Source organism: Myxine glutinosa, chromosome 2, assembly GCF_964187855.1.
Source record: "Myxine glutinosa chromosome 2, kmMyxGlut1.1, whole genome shotgun sequence".
Taxonomy (NCBI): Eukaryota; Metazoa; Chordata; class Myxini; order Myxiniformes; family Myxinidae; genus Myxine; species Myxine glutinosa.
Genome location: NC_136262.1, coordinates 38,416,115 through 38,436,202, shown reverse-complemented (window position 1 = coordinate 38,436,202; position 20,088 = coordinate 38,416,115). Strand labels below are relative to the sequence as shown.

At 42.7% G+C, this 20,088-nt stretch overlaps 1 protein-coding gene across 5 annotated transcripts in view; it reads left to right on the top strand.

The window, feature by feature from the left end:
• The window catches only part of LOC137421856 (protein FAM135A), an 84,295-nt gene that overhangs the window by 6,570 nt on the left and 57,637 nt on the right, over positions 1–20,088 (top strand). For 4 of the 5 annotated variants that reach the window (XM_068108330.2, XM_068108327.2, XM_068108328.2 and 1 more), the window contains 4 exons: positions 10,591–10,670; positions 13,722–13,864; positions 13,993–14,063; positions 14,662–14,835. In XM_068108330.2, the coding sequence (XP_067964431.2) occupies positions 10,591–10,670; positions 13,722–13,864; positions 13,993–14,063; positions 14,662–14,835 (468 nt within the window). Of the gene's footprint in view, positions 1–10,590; positions 10,671–13,721; positions 13,865–13,992; positions 14,064–14,661; positions 14,836–20,088 lie in introns of those variants that run through there. The other variant, XM_068108331.2, reaches the window with a different exon arrangement.

Below are 20,088 nucleotides of genomic sequence, written 5' to 3'. Positions count from 1 at the left end.
ACACCTTTAACGCAGGTTGCTGGTCATTTTTTTTTCACTTCACCTCTGCCCTGGCTTTTACCACCCTCTCGTGCCTCCATCCTTCCTCAGCCATCCTAGGTCACACGTACTCTTTTTTGGAAAAAAAACACCTGTTTTTCACAAAAGAAAATTCCAAATTTTTTTTCACAACTGTTTATTTTCCCCAATTCTAAACTCACCTCCATTCCTAAATATTCTATTCTCTTTTCCGTGGAACTGACTCCCTGTGTCTCTTGGGTCATGCCCTCCCCACAGTTCTTCAAGAGTGCTGCCCATCCTCACCTCGTGCTTTTTCCCATGGCCCTGCTCTCTCTCTACTGCTTTCTTCTACCTACCCCCTTGTCCCTTCCGTTGCCACTCCCTCCCATCCTTCTCCTTTTTGCCACTCGTGTGCGATGTCTCTGTCTCCCTGTTCCCTTTTGATCTGTTGCACCTCAATGAGCCTAGATTTCTGAATAGAGTCCAAATAAAGGTATCTCAGCATTGGACCATTTTTAATAGCGTGTTAACCATGTGTATCAGGGATCATACTGTGGACTTGTTACTGGAACTTTGGCCCTTTCCTATGACACCAACAGTTTATGCTCACCTCATCCCACCTCCTCCTCACCACCTTTTCATTGAACATAAATAATAATAAAATGTTCCATTTTTGCATGTTAACGTTTCACCATGTGTATGCAAATGCATTTTTGTATCGCTTCGTTTGAATTTTTTATTATTTAAAATACGGCAAAACTTACAAACCTTTGCAGTGTGTTTGTCATTATGGCTAAGGCAAGCCGTTTTTAAACCATCGATGACAGTCTTGCGTCATGCTGACATATTTTATCATAATTTTGAAACACTAAAAGCATGGGGTTAGGGGTTTGGAGAATAAAGCTCGGTGGGTGCGTTTACAATTGAAACAGAGGGACTGTAGAGCGGTTTGTCACTTTAAAAATCCGTTATGTACAATACATGGGGCAGTTACCAAAGCTCACATGGCACAATGAAAAAATGTTCCTGGGTTTGAGTCTCCTCCAGAAATATATAATAACAAGAATGACTGCACTGTGGTCACAAACTGCATGCGACAAAATCCAGTAACGGGCTGATTGGGAAACACATTTAATGCGCTGTTAAAAAAATAACATCTCTCACCCATGACGGCCTCCATTACAGTTATATCAGAATGAGCTGATTCGTTACACGGTCGAGGATTGTTTAACCCCAATATGGGGCCCGTTCAACAATGACATAACAATTATTTTTTTTCGTGAGCCGCATACTGTGCTTGATGGGCTTGATTAAACCATAATAATAATTTTTATTCGACATTGATTAGATTTTTTGGGAGACCTCATCGTGAGTAACACTCGACCCAAACAAAGCCAATGGAAATCTGACACTCAAACTCAGGCAGTGTATAACCAGCAGAGGCCTACAGGCCTGATGTCTTCGGCCCAACACATAATTATCCTTATTACCTTCGCTATCAGGCCTTTGTCGCTATCTATATAATAATAGCGTAAGGACTCGACTTTGTTATCCCTTTTACGCCGCACCCAGTGACCCGATGCCCACGGCACTAATGGATTTACGATCTGCGAACCGCGCTCTTTGTTTGTCACGTACAGCCATACTCGAAAAATCTGAATTAGCCGACGTTGGGGCCCAAAAGCATCCGATTAACTGCCGATACGACGCCATCTTATGACGCCATCGTATTGGCGTCTGCTGGGCGAAGGCGAAGCAAGCCGTCTGCTGATTGGACAGGCGAAGGCGAAAGCAAGCCGTCCACTGAGTGGACAATCCAGAGCATGCATTTGTGCCGGTGTCGGCGATCGTTGTTCATATACGCACTCTTCATTCTCATCTTTCTTCCTAACTCTTACTCGGACAAGCAAATCCCCTATGCCATCCATAATGGTACACTATCCATACACCACATCCTCCCTTCCGTGGATGTTCCACGGGTTTCGGCTAGTCAATATGATTAGAATCTTAGTCAAAACATACGGCAGTGATGAGGCAATGTATTAATTAACTGGAAGTCAATTAGAGTATTGTTACGTTTGTGGGGGTAGGTGAAGAAATACCTTAAGAAAGTTCAGAATGTGTTGGTTTTGGTATGGACCGTGTGACGTGAAGAAGGAGAAGCCCATCTCGATGTACATATGCAGGGTAAATGTTCAGGTTAAGAGTGTTTGCGTGTCGCCATAAGGAGGGTGGTTTTGTGCTAATTAAATATATGGCTTCTGGTTAATAATCCCGAGTATGTATTGCCTCCCTGTGATTTTTCCCTAATGTTCTTATAAAATTCAGCCGGCCAGGGAATGGACTAATATGCTCACCACGCCGCCAGGTCTGACTGAGCCAGCACATTTGCCAATCGGCAAGTAAATCCCGACGTCATCTGAACATTCCCGAACAGAGATTAGAGACTCCGCCTCCCCACCCCCCCCCCCCCCAAAAGACTCGTGGCGGGGAAGCCACGCCTCGAGCCCTGTGACTGGTCAAGAAGCCATGAAGTATTGAACAAAGCTCGGTGATTGGATAGAGTGTGACATCAGCGGTCGAACATTCGAGAGCCGAAGGGAAAAAGACGCCGTCTTGCCATCTTTGTCTCTCTCTCTCTCTCTTCTGGTCCTGGCTGCGTGGCGGACGGTCGCTCCTCTCGTGCATGCTCGTGCAGAGAACCTTTGGAGCATTGTGGAGTTTTTGCAACGTTTGAGGATGGGGGGTTGTTGGACTGTGGTGTCTTTCGGGGGAGCTGGGGCCGCGTTGCCCTTGGCGGTGGAAGCGAGGAAGGGCTGGTTGAGTGCCTGCTCACGCCTGGGCGTTTTCTGAAGTGCGGGTTCGGCGCTACTATCGGGGCGCGTTCTGCACAAGCGGCTACACCGGCAGCAACGACTAACGCTCCCTCGGCGCACTTTGGGGCCAGAGCTGAGGGTCAGCGCTACAGTAAGGGAACTTATTTTTATTTATCTTTCCCCCTCGTTTGTATATGAGTCTGAGTGGAGACGTCTCAAATTAGGAAATAGTTTTTACCTCACATTCATTTTAATTGCTTGCATTATTTTCATTAAATCATTATTTGTTGACTTCCCATTTCTTGTCTTGTTTCGTTTCTTTGTTTTGGGGGTTCGGATTAACCCCGTGTGTTCCCGATTAGATAAGGCTTCGGGACTTTCCCGTGGGCACCAAAGACAATCCCACCAAGGTTCTAAATGCACCTCAGAGTTAAAGCTCGTTTTGGCTATTCGTCTGAGGCCGGTCTTCATCAGCCACGGACAGGACAGTATGTTCACTGCCGTGGAAAGCGAAGTGACCCGAACGTTCTGAGTGATGACCCTTTCTTAGAGCAGAATGAAGAAAGAGTCTTGCTGGTGACGCCTGATGTCCACCTTTGTCGGCAGATAGGTAGAACGATGGCCAATGTCACCAAGGCGTTTATTGAGGTATTCTACTCACCGAGGGAAGCAAGGGGAAGTGGACGTTTCAGGCGTGATCCCTTCACCGGAGCAAAAAGCTATCAACAAAGGGTTAAACTCTATGAGAATCTTGTTGATGTCATCCTTTCTTTGAGCAAACAAGCTCCTTTTTTGTTCTTTGGTTTGATAAACAGTTAACACTCAAAACGTCGTCCGCACCTTGCTTTCTATGGCGGTTAGCATACCATTAACAGCTTTGTAGGGTTGATAAAATCTATTGTTCAACTTATTCGGGGATGGCGACCAACATGAGCCTTCATCGGGACTAACGACCAGACATGATCCTGTCTGCTCTGAGAAACCCTCTTTAAAAGCTGAGGATACCTTTTCTGGAATTGTCTGGTCAAACAATTTTTGGTTTTGTTTTGTCAGTTTGTTTGTGTGACGTATCCTGCTGAATACCTTCATGCGTACCTTTATACTGGATTTGTGCGTCCTCATTCAGGTCGCATGCTCTTGTAGGCCTCATTCAGATCTGTTATATATATATATATATATATATATATATATATATATATATATATATATATATATATATATATATATATATATATATACATACATACATACATACATACATACATACATACATACATACATACATACATACATACATACATACACGTCAGTTTGTGTGTTTGTACAGATGTCTGTTCCCCTTCATCAGGGTAGGTTTTAAAGGCCAATCTTTTAACACTAATGTGTATTCACTACGGTCTATTTTTGAGGATAAAACAAACTCGAGAAACATTTTCCAAAAGAGTAATTAAGTCTCTTCTATTGGAATTGCAGACGGTGGCTTGCAAATGGAGCCTCAACGGCAGTGTACAGAAGCATTTTTTAAAACTTAGCAATAAATACAAGATGCAAGGTGGTGAAATTCTCACTGCACATGATGTGCAACACGCGAAGAGTACAACGAGTGTTCATTTATGTCTGTATGATGTCTCATAAATAAAGAAGATATAAGCACACCTGACACTAGGCCGAGGCTTCAGACTTTGGCACGCTCCCGAGGCTGCACCATTGAATATACTGTTCCAAACCGTCATATTTGACGGGCTTTAAATACTAGTATGAAATATATTAGAGGGTCATGGAATAGTGGTGTGATGGAGGGGAAAATGGCAACAAACTGACAGTGAGAGAACAGGTGGACACAAGAAAGAAGGAAGGGAATGAATGAACAAGATAAGAGGGGAAGAATGGAGGAAATACAGCATTTCAAAAGCAAGTCAGCTCGTGTTCTCTTCCTCTTTTCTATTTGTTGATTCTCCCTTGCTGTTGCCCCATGGCCCCACCGTTGGTGTGTTTCCTTTTATCTGCTTCGGTCTTCCATGACCCTTGATTTTGAAGAGTAATTCAAAAAGAGAGAAAGAGTTGGGAGAGATGTGAATAAGAAACAAGGTTGCAAACCTCCAGATTTTTGTTTTTAAAATTTAACCCTTTGTTGTAGCATTTCATCATTTGCAACGACATGATGTGCATTCATGATGGGTTTAGAGTACCCTCCGTTTCAAACCCATTCCGCCGAGCACCGTATTGCCACTCTACCGACCAATGCTCGCCTAACCTTGTGATTCCGGTATGGTGGGTTTTAACGCTTTCTATCTTTGCAGTGCATGCTTACAAACAATGATTGCCAACCTTTTCATAATACTTTGTTTGTCTTGTCTGAAATATCTCTGCGTGTCTTGCCCGGCTCGTCATGATGCAAGGATACGTGCACAGGTTGGAGCAAGAGCTTTAATCTCACAATTAAAGGGGTGCAAGTCATCACGGGGTATTCAGTGCGTTAATACAGGTAGCGAGTTCCATGGATGGAAATGGCTGTAGACAGAGCATTCCTAGAGTTTTAGATTTTCAACGGTTTGTACAATGATATCTCGCAGATGTGTCTGCACTTTTCTTGTTGGAATTGTGGGTTTGTATGGAGGGTTTCTATTAAGACATGCAAGATGGTTTATGTTTGAGTTTGCTCATTGAGGTTCCATCCAGGGATGCTGATGAAAGCAGCATTGTTGCTAAATTGAGAGCGGCATGCAAGCTTCTTTTGGCAAATATCACACTCCGGCTCCAATTGGGAAGCACATCGGCACCCGGTTAACTTCAGTGCTCGAAGAGGAGTGAGTAAGCAGTAGCTTAACTGCACAAGACTCATTTGCAAATGAATCGCTTTACTTATGCGCAGCTGCGACCTTTTCGAAAATGCCTTAACGGTACAGCCAGGAATGGTACAGGAGTCCAGCTGGCAATATATTTCCCCTGTTCTGTGTTTGGAATTTCCACTGTTCCGATTATTGTTTTGTAGGCGTTATTAATTTCGCTTTTTATAAGAACTTTCCTTTATTTTTCTTCCCTTCCTGTCTTTCGGTCTTGCTCTATCGGCTACCTCAGCCCTCCAAACCTTCTCCAGCAACTCCACAATGTACCTGTTGTTTCAATAACGTCCTCTCCTGATTGAACTTCCACATTCCAACCTTTCCACACACCTCCACTCTATTGTTCCTTTTCTCTTCCTTTTGTGGAACTACCTTCCCACTCTTCCCTCCAGGGCTTCAAACAGGTGGTGCACCACCATCTCATACCATCTCCCATCCCTACCTACAATCTTCTGCTATCCCCATTAGTCCAGGCCCTGCCATAGAGACCCATATACATCTCTTTAGGCCTAGAGTTTGACAGTGGATTTGAGTATAGGATACCCCTAGCTTCAAGAATCTACTAGGTGGAAGTCTGAAATTTGTAGCATAAGCCGGAAAACGGCCATTTTCCAAGATGGCCTCCATGGGGCCATTGCCAAACAAGAAATACATATAAGTTTTGATATAAATGTAGTAGAGGGATGATTTTAGCGTCTATTTTCAGGTTTTCAGGTATGTCCAACTCAGTGGTGCCATCAAAAAATATTTTAGATGTTGCCTAGTTACCAAAATCCAAGATGGCCACCACCCAAAGTCCATAAAGGACGAAAACTTGTATAACTTTTCATAGAAATGTAGTGGATGGATCATGTATGTGTCTATTTCTAGGTTTTCATGTATGCCCAACACCGTAGTGCTATCAAAAAAACATTTTGTATGTTGCGGGAGGGCGGTATTTTTAACAAAAATTTGGATGACTTCCTTTAGAATAAATAGGAGGGAAGAAACAACAACAACACACTTAACCAGAAGTGAAAAATCACTGATAAGGGACCTGATATAATGCATGCATAACATAATTTAAGGTATTTATATCAATAGTATTTCAACAATTTGACATAACATTTCATCTTTTGAGTGTTTATATCATATTTTTAAGCAAAATTGACACATTTACATATTATCGCCCATCCCAAATTGTTAAAAATAATGTCAATGCCGTGAGAAAATTTAAATGCGGCAGTGCATGTCACAAGGTCAATGATGAATGATGATACAATGACATGTGCACATGAGATGCAGAGGGCTCTGTGTGAGAAGAAAAGGCCAGAAAAGAAGTTTGCAGAGCTTTTTGAGAAATCTTCAGAGCTTCTGGAACAATTTCAGAACTTTCTCAATGAGTGTTGTGCGAAATCTGAGGTGTGCAAATACTTGCAATTGTTTCAACACATAGCTAATGTCATAAAGCATGCCGTTTCAGCCGATCGAGAGGGAAACTTTCCTCTTCACATGGCTACTGTGGAAGCATCCCTTCCGATCTTCCGGGAGTGTGATTGTCTCAATTACCTCCGCTATGGCACATTCTATCTGGAATCAACAAAACTCCTAGAAGCAACTCATCCTGAGGTTTTTCGGCGGTTCATGAGAAGTCAGTTTGTCGTGAAGGATCAAGCTGCTGGCTATTTCAATGCTGTTGCTCCAGATATGAAGCTGGAACAATCAATACAGAGATCATCAAAGAGTGATGGTGGCATTGTTGGTCAGACAAGAAATCTGGCAATCATGGTTGAGTGGCAACTTATATTCCATGAAATTCTTCTTATCTCAAACAATTTCAGGGAGATGATGAATGATGTGTCAATGAATCACAGCGAATCAACAAGAGTTCATCATGAACTCACTGGTCGCAAAGCTGATCAGCTCAACAGAAATGTAGCAAGACTTCTTCAGTATGTAAGAGATAGAGGCAATCCTTACATCATTGAGGTTCCAGTTGTCAAGCTCCACAACCTCATAACAAAGCAGCTGGCTGATGATGAAGTAGCAGTGCGGCTGCTTCAGATACAAACAAATGGAGATCGATTGGTCAGGGAATTCCGGAAGGAGCGGTTTCTGCAGAAGACGAAAAAGCTCTCCTTCACCATATCAAAAAGAAACCTGCCACAAATGGACTACAAAGCTCCCTCAGAAACAACTACTTCTTCTGTTACAGTTTCCCCCACAATGATGGCAGCAGCTCAGCGTGATATTGAGATTGTGAAAGAGCGGGGCATGGCACTCAACTGTATCTATGGCCATGATATCCTCCCCATTTCAGCAATATTTGAAGGTGACCTCCCCTCCAAACCAAACAAGAGTGCACTGATTGCTGATCTTGAGAAATATCTAATGGATGATGACATGCATTTTCCTGGGGGAGACTTTTCCATTATCATAGACTTCATGTCTAAAATTCGGTCATTTCCTAACTTAGGATCCTTCGGAACATTCAGAAATGCAATTAGCTGTGTCCTATCTGCAGGCCACTCAATTTGCTCCAGGACCAGCCTCCATGTTGTATTTGACAGTTACATTGAGTCATCAATTAAAGCTGGAGAAAGACTCCGTCGTGCTGGAGGAGTTGGGTCTGTTGACCTCACTGAACTCACTGCAGATGTCCCAGTACCACAGCAACTTGACAAGTTCTGGACATCACCAACCAACAAAACCAAGCTGCAGCAGCTGGCATCAACACCCAAGCTCATCAAGCTGACTGTTGTGCTCAGTGGATGCATCATGGATGAAGAAGTTGTGCCAGCACAGTTGCTCCATTCAGGGAGGTCATCATCACCACCTTATGCTGAAAACTTCAAACCTATTAAAGCATTAATATGTAATGTGGAGGAAGCTGATGATCGGCTAGTTCTTCACTGTGCATGGGAAGTGGATCAGGGGACGAGTCGGCTGCTTGTGATCTCAAATGACACAGACACAGTAGTGCGTTTACTACACTTTATCCCTCAAATGCGAGAGAGGGGTCTTCAAGAGTTGTGGGTAGAGTTTGGCTCTGGGGAGCGCAGGCGTCATCTACCACTACATATTCTTGCAGATAAATTGGGAGTAGTACTGTGCAGAGTTATAATGAAGGCTTATATCCTAACAGGTGATGATGCGCTCAGCAAGATTGGAACCAAACATGCATCTCTCTTATGTGAACCACAGAAGTACCTGGCCAATTTTGCGGAGTCCAATCAGTTAACTGAAGAGGTTATGAAGAAAGCGGAGGAGTATCTCGTTCATGTGTGGGCAGGTGCAAAGTCCAAGACAGCATGTCAGACCTTCAATCAGCTTCGAGTGGAGTGCCACATTCGTGCTACAACACCAAAGCCCCTACAGTTGCTACCCCCTACCTCAAGTGTCATCCATGGCCATATTCACAGAGCTTTCTTTGTTGTGCGTAAAGTCATGTGCCTTCTTGATGACAACCACTTGACTCTAGATCCAACAAACTATTGCTGGTCATTTGATAATGACATTCTCTTGCCTTCCAAATGTTTGAATCCGTTACCACACGGGAAGCTCATCATCTGCAAATGCATGGGAAAGTGTGATACAAAGCGATGCCAATGTAAAAAGGCTGGTCTAATTTGTGTGAATTTTTGCCACAGACAACAAGGTTCTGTGTGCCAAACTAAGGAGGCAGCAGCCAGTGATTCTAATGTAGTTAGTAATATAGTCATTTACTAGATAGTAATGTAGATACATGTAGTGTAGTACATTACACCTTGCCGTTGATCCACTATTGGGATGTGACATTTTTATTTCATTTATTTTCAGTAAAAATGTTAAGTAATTGGACCATCATTTTCTTCTTATTCATTCATTGACTGCAGAACATTTGTTACACCACTGGGGAGCATTAATTAATTTTTGTGCTATGTCATATTAATTTGCCATATTTCCTCCTCATTTTGTAATTAAAGTTATGGTCAAGATTTTGATGGGAATATTTTAGACCTTAATAAATTTTTACTATTCCTCAATAAAACATTGTGTGTTCCTTACTTATTTGATTGATCTTTGATTTTGGTCATTTCTATAAAAAATTTCATGATTGATGAACTTTGGGTGGCAGCCATCTTGGATTTTGGTAACTAGGCAACATCTAAAATATTTTTTGATGACACCACTGAGTTGGACATACCTGAAAACCTGAAAATAGACGCTAAAATCATCCCTCTACTACATTTATATCAAAACTTATATGTATTTCTTGTTTGGCAATGGCTCCATGGAGGCCATCTTGGAAAATGGCCGTTTTCCGGCTTATGCTACAAATTTCAGACTTCCACCTAGTAGATTCCTGAAGCTAGGGGTATCCTATACTCAAATCCACTGTCAAACTCTAGGCCTAAAGAGATGTATACGGGTCTCTATGGCAGGGCCAGGACTACATTAACTCATCCTATTCCAACCCTCTTACTTGCAGGATACTGTGATTCCTTCCCTCCTCTGTATCTTCTCTTTTCCTGTTCATTCATTCCCTTTGCTTGTTGTGTCCAAATGTTGCCCAACTTACCCCACTGTCAGTTTGTTACCTTTTTATTCTTTGTCATCTTGCTCTTCCTTGACCCTTGATCTTGGGAAGAAACAATAAAGGCATTCATTCATTCATACTTTCCCATACATTGCATTAAATACATTTTTTGTTGTTTCTGTATCTTGTTTTATAATATGTATATATTTTGTATTAATGTATCTCATTATTATTATTTTATTTTTTGTTGGAATGCTACATGACTGCAACACTCTTACTTTCTCATACCTTCTCTGATTCTTTTTTTTTTTCTCCTTGTTTTTAAACTCCACCTTTTTTTATTTCCCATCAAACAGCCTTTCTCCGTTCGCACCATTTTTTTCTTCTTCTTCGCAATCATTGTTTTGTTTTTCCGGTTTCTTTCTGATTGCAGATTCTACCAGTTTCACATTACTCTGAAAGTTCCACCCAAAGTGCCGCACAGAGTTGAAGCAACCATTCCTCAAAATACAGGTTCCTCTTCCAACCTTTGTATTATTATTTTATTTTAATTATTTTCTAACATGGGTTATTGTCATTTAGTTTTCCTCATGTTTGTGGGCCAAGGTAATAAAAACAATTTAACTTTTGCCATGCGGTTGACTGCCTTATATTGTTCATCGTCTGTACTTGCTCTTTATCAGGACAACTTCGTCAGGTTTCCGTGTGAGCCGTCAATTGGGTTGTTATTCAGGGTAGGGACGTTCACAGCTTTCTTTGTTGGTCTTTGCACATTTGGCAGCTTTTCAATAAAACAATGGCAATGTAAAGTGCTTGACCTACAAAGAAAAGCAGAATTGTTCCCGGACACATTATTGGCAATGGCACTGTCACGATCATAAAGATTCTTGAAATCTCCCAGCATGTCCTTTATCCCCCTTTTTACAAGAGGATGTGGTCACCTCATTATCTGTGGAACAAGTTATCCAGGACACCAAACATTACAACAGAGTACAATTGTTTTGATGAATTGGGTTGTTTCCAAAAGCTTGAGTGCTTTCTCCTTGTTCGGCCCCAGCCCCTACTTGCAGTCCTTGTTTCAAGGCAGTCTGTTCATTTGCTCTTATTTATTGATAACTGAAAGGGGCCTTTTTTAAATCCAGCAATAAAACAACAAAGTTATCCCTCTTCTGTCCCTCACAAAGGATACAGCATATTGTATGTACATATATCTGACCATCGCAACCTTTTATACTCTCAGCATTGATGTACTATCTTCTTCTCCCATTTTCCCATATTCTTCCGCCACTATTTCCATCTTCTACCCTTTTTCCAACCCCCTCTCCCCTACCCTATAAAATGTTATACAGTATAGCAAGATCTCTTAAAAAGTTGTGTACAGGTTATGACGAAATCAGGTGGATGAGTAGGGTTGGTGACGAGAACAAGCCAATTAGATTTTGGTTAAGTCTGGATGCAGATCCGGCCAATCAGTGGGATACAAAACGTAAACTGTTCAGCCTGGTGGAGGTATGCGTTTTACGGAGTACCGTTCAAGTTCTTATTGTTTTCCTCGCCCCATTTCCTCCCACCTTGCTTCAACTTTCGGTCAGCTGTTGAATTTTAAATCTTATCTTCTATTGCAAATGCTATTGGAGGACATATATATTATATATATATATACAGTGCATTCAGAAAGTATTCAGACCCCTTCACTTTTTCACATTTTGTTATGTTGCAGCCTTATGCTGAAATCGTTTAAATTCATTTTTTCCCTCATCAATCTCCACTCAATACCCCATAATGACAAAGAGAAAACAGGATTTTAGAAAGTTTTGCAAATTTATTAAAAAGAAAAAACTGAAATATCACATTGACATAAGTATTCATACCCTTTGCTATGACACTTGAAATTTAGCTCAGGTGCCTCCCATTTCTCTTGATCATCTTTGAGATATTTCTACACCTTTATTGGAGTCCACCTGTGGTAAATTCAATTGAATGGACATGATATGGAAAGGCACACACCTGTCTATATAAGGTCTCACAGCTGACAATGCATATCAGAGCAAAAACCAAGCCATGCAGAGGTCAAAGGAACTGCCTGCAGAGCTCAGAGACAGGATTGTGTCGAGGCACAGATCTGGGGAAGCCTGCAAAAACAGTCTCTGCTGCATTGAAGGTTCCCAAGAGCACAGTGGCCTCCATAATTCTTAAATGGAAGAAGTTTGGAACAACCAGGACTCTTCCTAGAGCTGGCTGCCCGGTCAAACTGAGCAATCGGGGGGAGAAGGGCCTTGGTAAGAGAGGTGACCAAGAACCCGATGGTCACTCTGGCTGAGCTCCAGAGATCCTGTGTGGAGATGGGAGAAACTTCCAGAAGAACTACCAGCACTGCAATACTCCACCGATCTGGGCTTTATGGCAGAGTGGCCAGACGGAAGCCAAACAGTTCAATCTTGGTTTCATCAGACCACAGAATCTTGTTTCTCACAGTCTGAGAGTCCTTTAGTTGCTTTTTTGCAAACTCCAAGCGGGCTTTCATGTGTCTTTCACTGAGGAGAGGCTTCCGTCTGGCCACTCTGCCATAAAGCCCAGATCGGTGGAGTGTTGCAGTGATGGTAGTTCTTCTGGAAGTTTCTCCCATCTCCACACAGGATCTGTGGAGCTCAGCCAGAGTGACCATCGGGTTCTTGGTCACCTCTCTTACCAAGGCCCTTCTCCCCCGATTGCTCAGTTTGGCCGGGCGGCCAGCTCTACAAAGAGTCCTGGTTGTTCCAAACTTCTTCCATTGAAGAATTATGGAGGTCACTGTGCTCTTGGGAACCTTCAATGCAGCAGAATTTTTTTTTGTAGGCTTCCCCAGATCTGTGCCTCGACACAATCCTGTCTCTGAGCTCTGCAGGCAGTTCCTTCGACCTCATGGCTTGGTTTTTGCTCTGATATGCATTGTCAGCTGTGAGACCTTATATAGACAGGTGTGTGCCTTTCCAAATCATGTCCAATCAATTGAATTTACCACAGGTGGACTCCAATCAAGGTGTAGGAACATCTCAAAGATGATCAAGAGAAATGGGAGGCATCTGAGCTAAATTTCAAGTGTCATAGCAAAGGGTATGAATACTTATGTCAATGTGATATTTCAGTTTTTTTCTTTTTAATAAATTTGCAAAACTTTCTAAAATCCTATTTTCTCTTTGTCATCATGGGGTATTGAGTGTAGATTGATGAGGGAAAAAATGAATTTAAACGATTTCAGCAGAAGCCTGCAACATAACAAAATGTGAAAAAAGTGAAGGTGTCTGAATACTTTCTGAATGCACTGTATATTTGTATATTCATATATTTTGCGTACAGTTTTGATGAAACATTTTATTCCTGCCTCTTTTGGCATGCCCACTCCTGCTCTCATAACTCTTTTCTCTCACAGTCTTCTATTTTTTTTTTTTCTCCCACTCTTCCCCTGCACCTTCTATCTTCTCAACTTCTATTACCTTTTAAAGTTATTTTTATCTCAATGAATTCCCTTTTTGCAAGTCATATTTTGCCTCTGACTTCCATCTTTTTGGCATATGTGTTTCTCAGGCCCAGTCCTAGTTTCATCAGCCCGTGTTTTAGACTTTGGAGTTGTTTGCAGCAAGACTGCGCAGGTTCTTTACAAAAGTGAGGAGGTTGTGCTGGATGATGTATTCATCTTTAAGGTCCACTTACTCCTGAATTCCGCACAGGTGCGTAGCTGTTACAGTATAGGTGAAAATCTGCCTTTTGGAACCATTAGAGCAACTTATTCCAAAGTTCTAATGTTGCTCCAAACCACACTATCATACCATACCTGACTCTGACTTGTGCCTTGCAGGTAAAACAATCATTATCAGAACTGGACATCCAGCTCATCATGGAGCTGAATTTCAGTGAGAGTGATTCAATGTAAGGCTTGTCCGAAATTGTCTTTTTTTATTGCTTTTCCACTCACATTGATATGTAATACATTTGAACAATGACAATTTTTTTTCCCTTCCATGTAAGCTAGGGGTCACATAGGACATTAGTCCTTGGAGATCTCAGGGGTGAGCACATTTGGATCGGGCATGGTAGTTTAGTTCTGAGGTCACTACATGAGATAATGTGGGCTCGTATAAAACCTAAGGCTGCAATATTAAGGATTTGGGTTTTAAACTTCTCTAAACCCAAGTTGATGTCATAATTATCATAATGCTATCAGATTTTGTCATTAAAAGCCAACTGGTCACTAATGACCTTTTATCTGCTTGCCTGACCCACTTGGTTTGCTCTCCGTGCCCTCGGAGAAACATGGGATGGTATTCGAATGGTACATACAAACAATCCGTACTGACCACACCCCCTAAAAATATATATGTGGAACAAACTTCAAGTCTCTGGGGGCATAACTACAATTATGAAGGAGAACCTGTAATTAATGAGCCTCCGATCGGTTGGGATGACAGACTTTTTGTAAAGACCATATAGTTGGGCAGGAAAGAAGGTCGTTCCTTGGCTCTTGCAGTGCGAGCGGATGGGACACCATGCAGACAACTTGCACACGGACGCTGCGTCTACACTTCTGTCCCAGCCGTGGTCTACACCACCACAGGCCTGTTCTGTTTGATTACTTCCACCTATGTGCCGTCTCTCTCACTGTGCATGCTGCCCTCGTTGCTCTCCACCAGCCACTTCTCAGGTATGTGAGGTACCAGCAGTAAATACCCTCATTGCAAACAGGCAATCATTTTCCTCTTGTCATCAAAATCTATGTTGATATTGGGTAATGACTATGGAAACATGATGGTCACTCACTAAGGATACACCAAAAATGTATATTAATGAACAGGATAATAAATAATTAAATTGATATATGTGGGAAAATTTCATGCCCAGACCAGGAATTGAACTCAGGTCCTCTGGAAAACCGTACCAGTGGTCTGCCATCTGAGCTATCTGGGCGACACTGACTGAGCATGCAATTTCCCCACACATGATTGCCACTCTCTTTCCGTCAATGCTTCCGGGGCACTCGCTGCCAACCATAGGAGCACCAACAGCCTGAACACGAGAGGGTCTTCCTGTTCATTAATCTAATTGCTTCACCTCGCCCCCAATGGTGTTTATAATAGAGGACATGGATTTGTCCCCCTCATTGGAGGAAGACCCCCTCGTGTTCAGGCCGTTGGTATTCCTATGGTTGGCAGCGAGTGCGCCGGAAGCATTGACGGAAAGAGAGAGTGGCAATCATATGTGTGGGAAAATTGCATCCTCAGTCAGGGTCGCCCAGATAGCTCAGATGGCAGAGCCGTGGTACGGTTTTCTAGAGGACCTGGGTTCGATTCCTGGTCTTGGTCTGCAGATGATTCCTGGTCTGTATGTAATTTTCCCACATATATAAATTTTTTAATATATATCTATAATTCCAGTAATCTCTGTGTGTCTGTGTGTCTGTGTGTCTGTGTGTCTGTGTGTCTGTGTGTCTGTGTGTCTGTGTGTTTGTCTGTGACCGCTGTTTCTCGACAACCACGGGTCCGATATACTTGAAACTTGCCAGGTATATTGCTGGGGACCCGAGGGTGTGCCTTTTCAAGGTTTGAAATTAATCGGACAAGTACCTACCGAGCTATGTCCAAAAAACGCTTCAACCAATCAGAGAGCAGCGAGCTATCACGTGTGCCGAACCGTTAATGCAATGCAAGCGTTAATGCGTTAATGCAAGGCTTTTCTTTTTTTCCCTCTTCTCTTTCTACTTTTCCTTGCGATTAAATTGCAAACAGCCAAAATACGTTGGCGCTAATTGAATAATTGGCCATTAACACTAAAATAATCGTAACTGCGATATGCCAACTTCCGGACAGTGCAGCCTTCCCTGTTGTTGTTGTTTGCAGCAAGGCAAGGCTTTTCTTTTTTTCCCTCTTCTCTTTCTACTTTGCCTTGCGATTAAATTGCAAACAGCCAAAATACGTTGGCGCTAATTGAATAATTGGGCATTATGTTTTACAACTAATAAAAACGAATTTGCGATTCATTCGCTTTCCTGCGCGTTTGTGTACGCGATGGCGATTTCTTTACCAAACTCCGGAAGCCGTTCGCTTTGGACCGAACCATTGCATGTAAATAGAGGGGGGGGATTGTCACCACTCGCAAGCCGTTCGCTTTGGACCAAACCATTTCATGTAAATAGGGGGGGGGATATAATTTTAGATATATATATAGTACGGGCATGCCCTAGTATATATAATGAGGTGTTTAACTTTCCCTTTCAATTTCCTTGATATCTTTATCTGTCATTGCTCCCTCCATCCTCCTCCATGCATCCACACCTGCCTGAATCTTCTTCCTTACCTCTGCCTTAGACTTACCATTCCTGGTCACTCCAGATACTCAACACCATTTCCCCCATCTGATCTTCCCCTCTCACCTCGTATTCATTTATTTCTCTGCTGCCCGACCTGCATCACCTCATTTACCTCCGCCATGAAAGTGGATGGAGGTTATGTCAGATTCATCCCTGTTTGGCTCTCTGTCTATGAGCAAGATGTATTAAGAACTTGTGGACGGATTCGGACAAGACTTGGTGTACAGGTTGAGAGTGTGACAAGGATTAATTGATTAGATGTTGGTGAAGATCCAATCCGGATACTAAAATCTTAGCACAATAGCACAATATCTCAAACAGTTAGGGATGGATTAGGACAAACTTTGTGGACAGATTGTGTGTGTGAAAAAGGACATCGATTCGATTTTGGTGAAGATCCGGATCCGAATACGAGAATTGTGGATGTGATTCTTCATAATTGAGAGACAGAGCCAAAAATGATATTTATCACAATATTTCAAAACGTTGTGGAAGGGTTCGGATTCGACTTGGTGGACGAGTTGGGTGGGTGACAAGAACAAGCCAATTCTATTTTGATTAAGGTCCAGATACGGATCCGGACTATCAGTGAGATGCAAATCGTAAACTGTTCAGCCTGGCACAGACATGCACTCTACCGAGTGCCATTCTTGTTCACAGTTGCATTTTTTAACAAGAAAGAGCAATCAGAGATTGCAGACCCTCACCAGGTGTTTATTAGTTGCTATGTTTGTGTGGTTTATTGATGAGGTAGACTTATGTTCAATTCAATATGGCTGCCGAACCACGTAACCGATGCCGTCGTCAATTTAATCCTCCTGTAAATCTTTGTGCAGATCATGCTCAAGAAATTTCAAAATAATCGGATCAAGCGTTCTACTTGTCTAATGATGACGTCATAATGAAGGCAACAATGACATCATCATGAATATATGTGGTTCCCCATGGGGAGTACTTCACAATGAGCCATGTTTCAATTTTTTCCCATGGGGTGGTTTCGGAGATATTGAGGTGCAAAGTGTTTTGGTTTTTCCAAGATGGCGACCGAACCATGTGATCGATGACGTCATAATTATCATTAAATAATTATACAGGAGTAGGCGCCCCTCTAGTGAAAATTTGTCAATCGGGCCAACGGTTGCAGAGAAAAGCATACTCATGTTCTGTGTGGACAAACAGACAGACAACCTTTTAGAACCACCTTTAGAGGCCATTTTTCCCCTTGCAGAGCAGGGGTTGGCCTTTTTCAGGCACCGTGGTCCCCTTTTTGAAGCAATGTTTTATGGCCAAGATGCCTTTTCTGCCGCCAACCCTGTTAGTCACCTCTTGCGACACACAGGTAATTACCAGTGAACTGGTACTCAATTTGCCGACCTCGGAAGGATGACAGGCTGAGTCAACCCCCCTGGTCTTAATTCAACGATCGATCGGGATTCGAACCCAGGATCCGAGGATCCCAAGCAGGCACCCTAACTGCTAAGCCAACACCAGGCTAAACAAACAGACAGACAGAGACAAACAAACAAACAGACCCAAATGCAATACTCTCTCCTCTGGCGAGGGTAATAATAATAATAATAATAATAATAATAATGCTCGGTTAATATAGCGCATGTTGATAATTTAAAATCCTCGATATGCTTTACAAATGATATCAATTAAAATGAACAGTATTTACACGAACTAACATTTATTTCAGTAAGATAAACTAGGACAGTAACTTGAAGATTATGATCAAGTTTTGTTGAAAATATGTGTTGAACAATGTTTTAAAAATATTGTTACGGCCCGCGGATAAGGATGTTGTGTTTGCCGAGCGGATGGCCCCGCGGTCGTACAGTTACCCCGACTAACCCGATTCCCGAACGTTGGCCGGATCGCGCCACAGATATTCAATAGGGAAAAGACTAAGGCGACACGGATGTGAAGAAGGAGCAGACAAAAAGGTTGGAAATACGAATATAATTTATTTGCTATTTACAGGCTCAAAAAAACCAAGGAGAAGGAAAGATAAGAAAATAATTTACAGAAGATTTTAGAGACACAGTGCAACGCTAGCTTATACGAGCTTAATTAACTACCCAGGGACAAAACAAACAGAACAAACTCACGTACACCAAAAGGATGGAAAGGCAGGAGGCGGATGGCTGGAGGGAGGGGAAGGTCCAAGGGGGTCCTGCAGCACGATCGGCGCGTTTAGCAGCCGCCATTCCTTCGCGGCCCTGCTCAAAACCGCCGTTCAGGCCCCAAGCTGCTGTTGAGTGTTGTTGCTGCTGTGGCCGCCGCTGCTGCTGCTGCTGCGGTGGACGTCGCGCGCTTTTCCAGGACTACAACAGGCTTCTTGCCTCCCTGGATGATGATCTCCTTAATGTTCTCTATGTTCTTTTGCTCACATGCCAGCCTCGGACTCTGTTCGGAAAAGCACCAGCTCAGGAACAAACATCGGTCCACTTGATCAGCCGTTGCTGTGTACAAAGCTTCCTTGGGTGATCTCAATGTACTCTCGCAGTTGGTTCTCTTACAGTTGGTTCTCTCTGGATGATCTTTTTACACAACTCAGCAACTACTCCACTCCACAACGTCCTTGCGCGCGCGCTTTTATAGCGCCTCCGGCGATCAAGCCGCCGGCCTTCAGGACATGCCCATCGGTGTGCTCACCTCGGCCCTGGTTGGTCGCGCGACCCTCTGGCTCCGCCCTTGATGACGACGGGCGGGCACGCCTTTCTTCCCCGACCCGAGCACATGTTCAATGGTGGTTTTGGAGGGGATGTAATCGGCAATCGAGGCTTGGCCATGACGAAAGGGGAAATGGAGGTTTTGGGAATGGGAATGAAGAATGAAGGGAATCTATCTTATTTCACTTGGTGCAATGGAGTGTCATTTTAATGGAAGACAAAGCCTTAACCTAATACACAGAATAAGGAAATAAACTACTGAACAGGGATATTATAGTGTCCTTCATGTATGCTTTATTGAACTAACTACGGGAACGCCCTTTGACCTTTATACAACACTGGAGGCAGGAGGGTCCAGACTAAAGCAATATTCACAACAATTGGTATACAATACAACACAATCAAAAAAAACTCAATCCTCATATCCGCAACAATATGTTGACCGCCTGCTTGACGGATGTGTAGAGGGAGTGAATTCCAAAGAGTTGGAGCCTTAACTTCAAATGCTCGGTGACCATAGTTGAGACTTTTGGAACACAGAGAAGGGATTTAACTGTCGATCTCAACGTGCTGGTACATAAGGGAGGATCGTGTCCATTATAGAGGCCGTGTTTGTGTTTTGTGCTTTATAGTTGAGTCCAGGGATCTTGATTGAAGACTTATATTTTCAATGGAAAGCCAGTGGCAGTTTTTTAGGAGTTTTTGAGATATGGTGGCTTCTTGGAACTTTCTCAATAATTTGAGCAGCAGTGTTTTGTATACGTTGTAGCTGATGGACATCAGATTGTGGCAGCCCATAACACAGGCTGTTACAGGCATCTATTCGGCTAGCAACAAACGAGTGTCGCAAAACGAGTTTTGAAGTCATATGCAAGCTCTAAATTATTATAATGGATATAATAAGTCGTATTTCTTT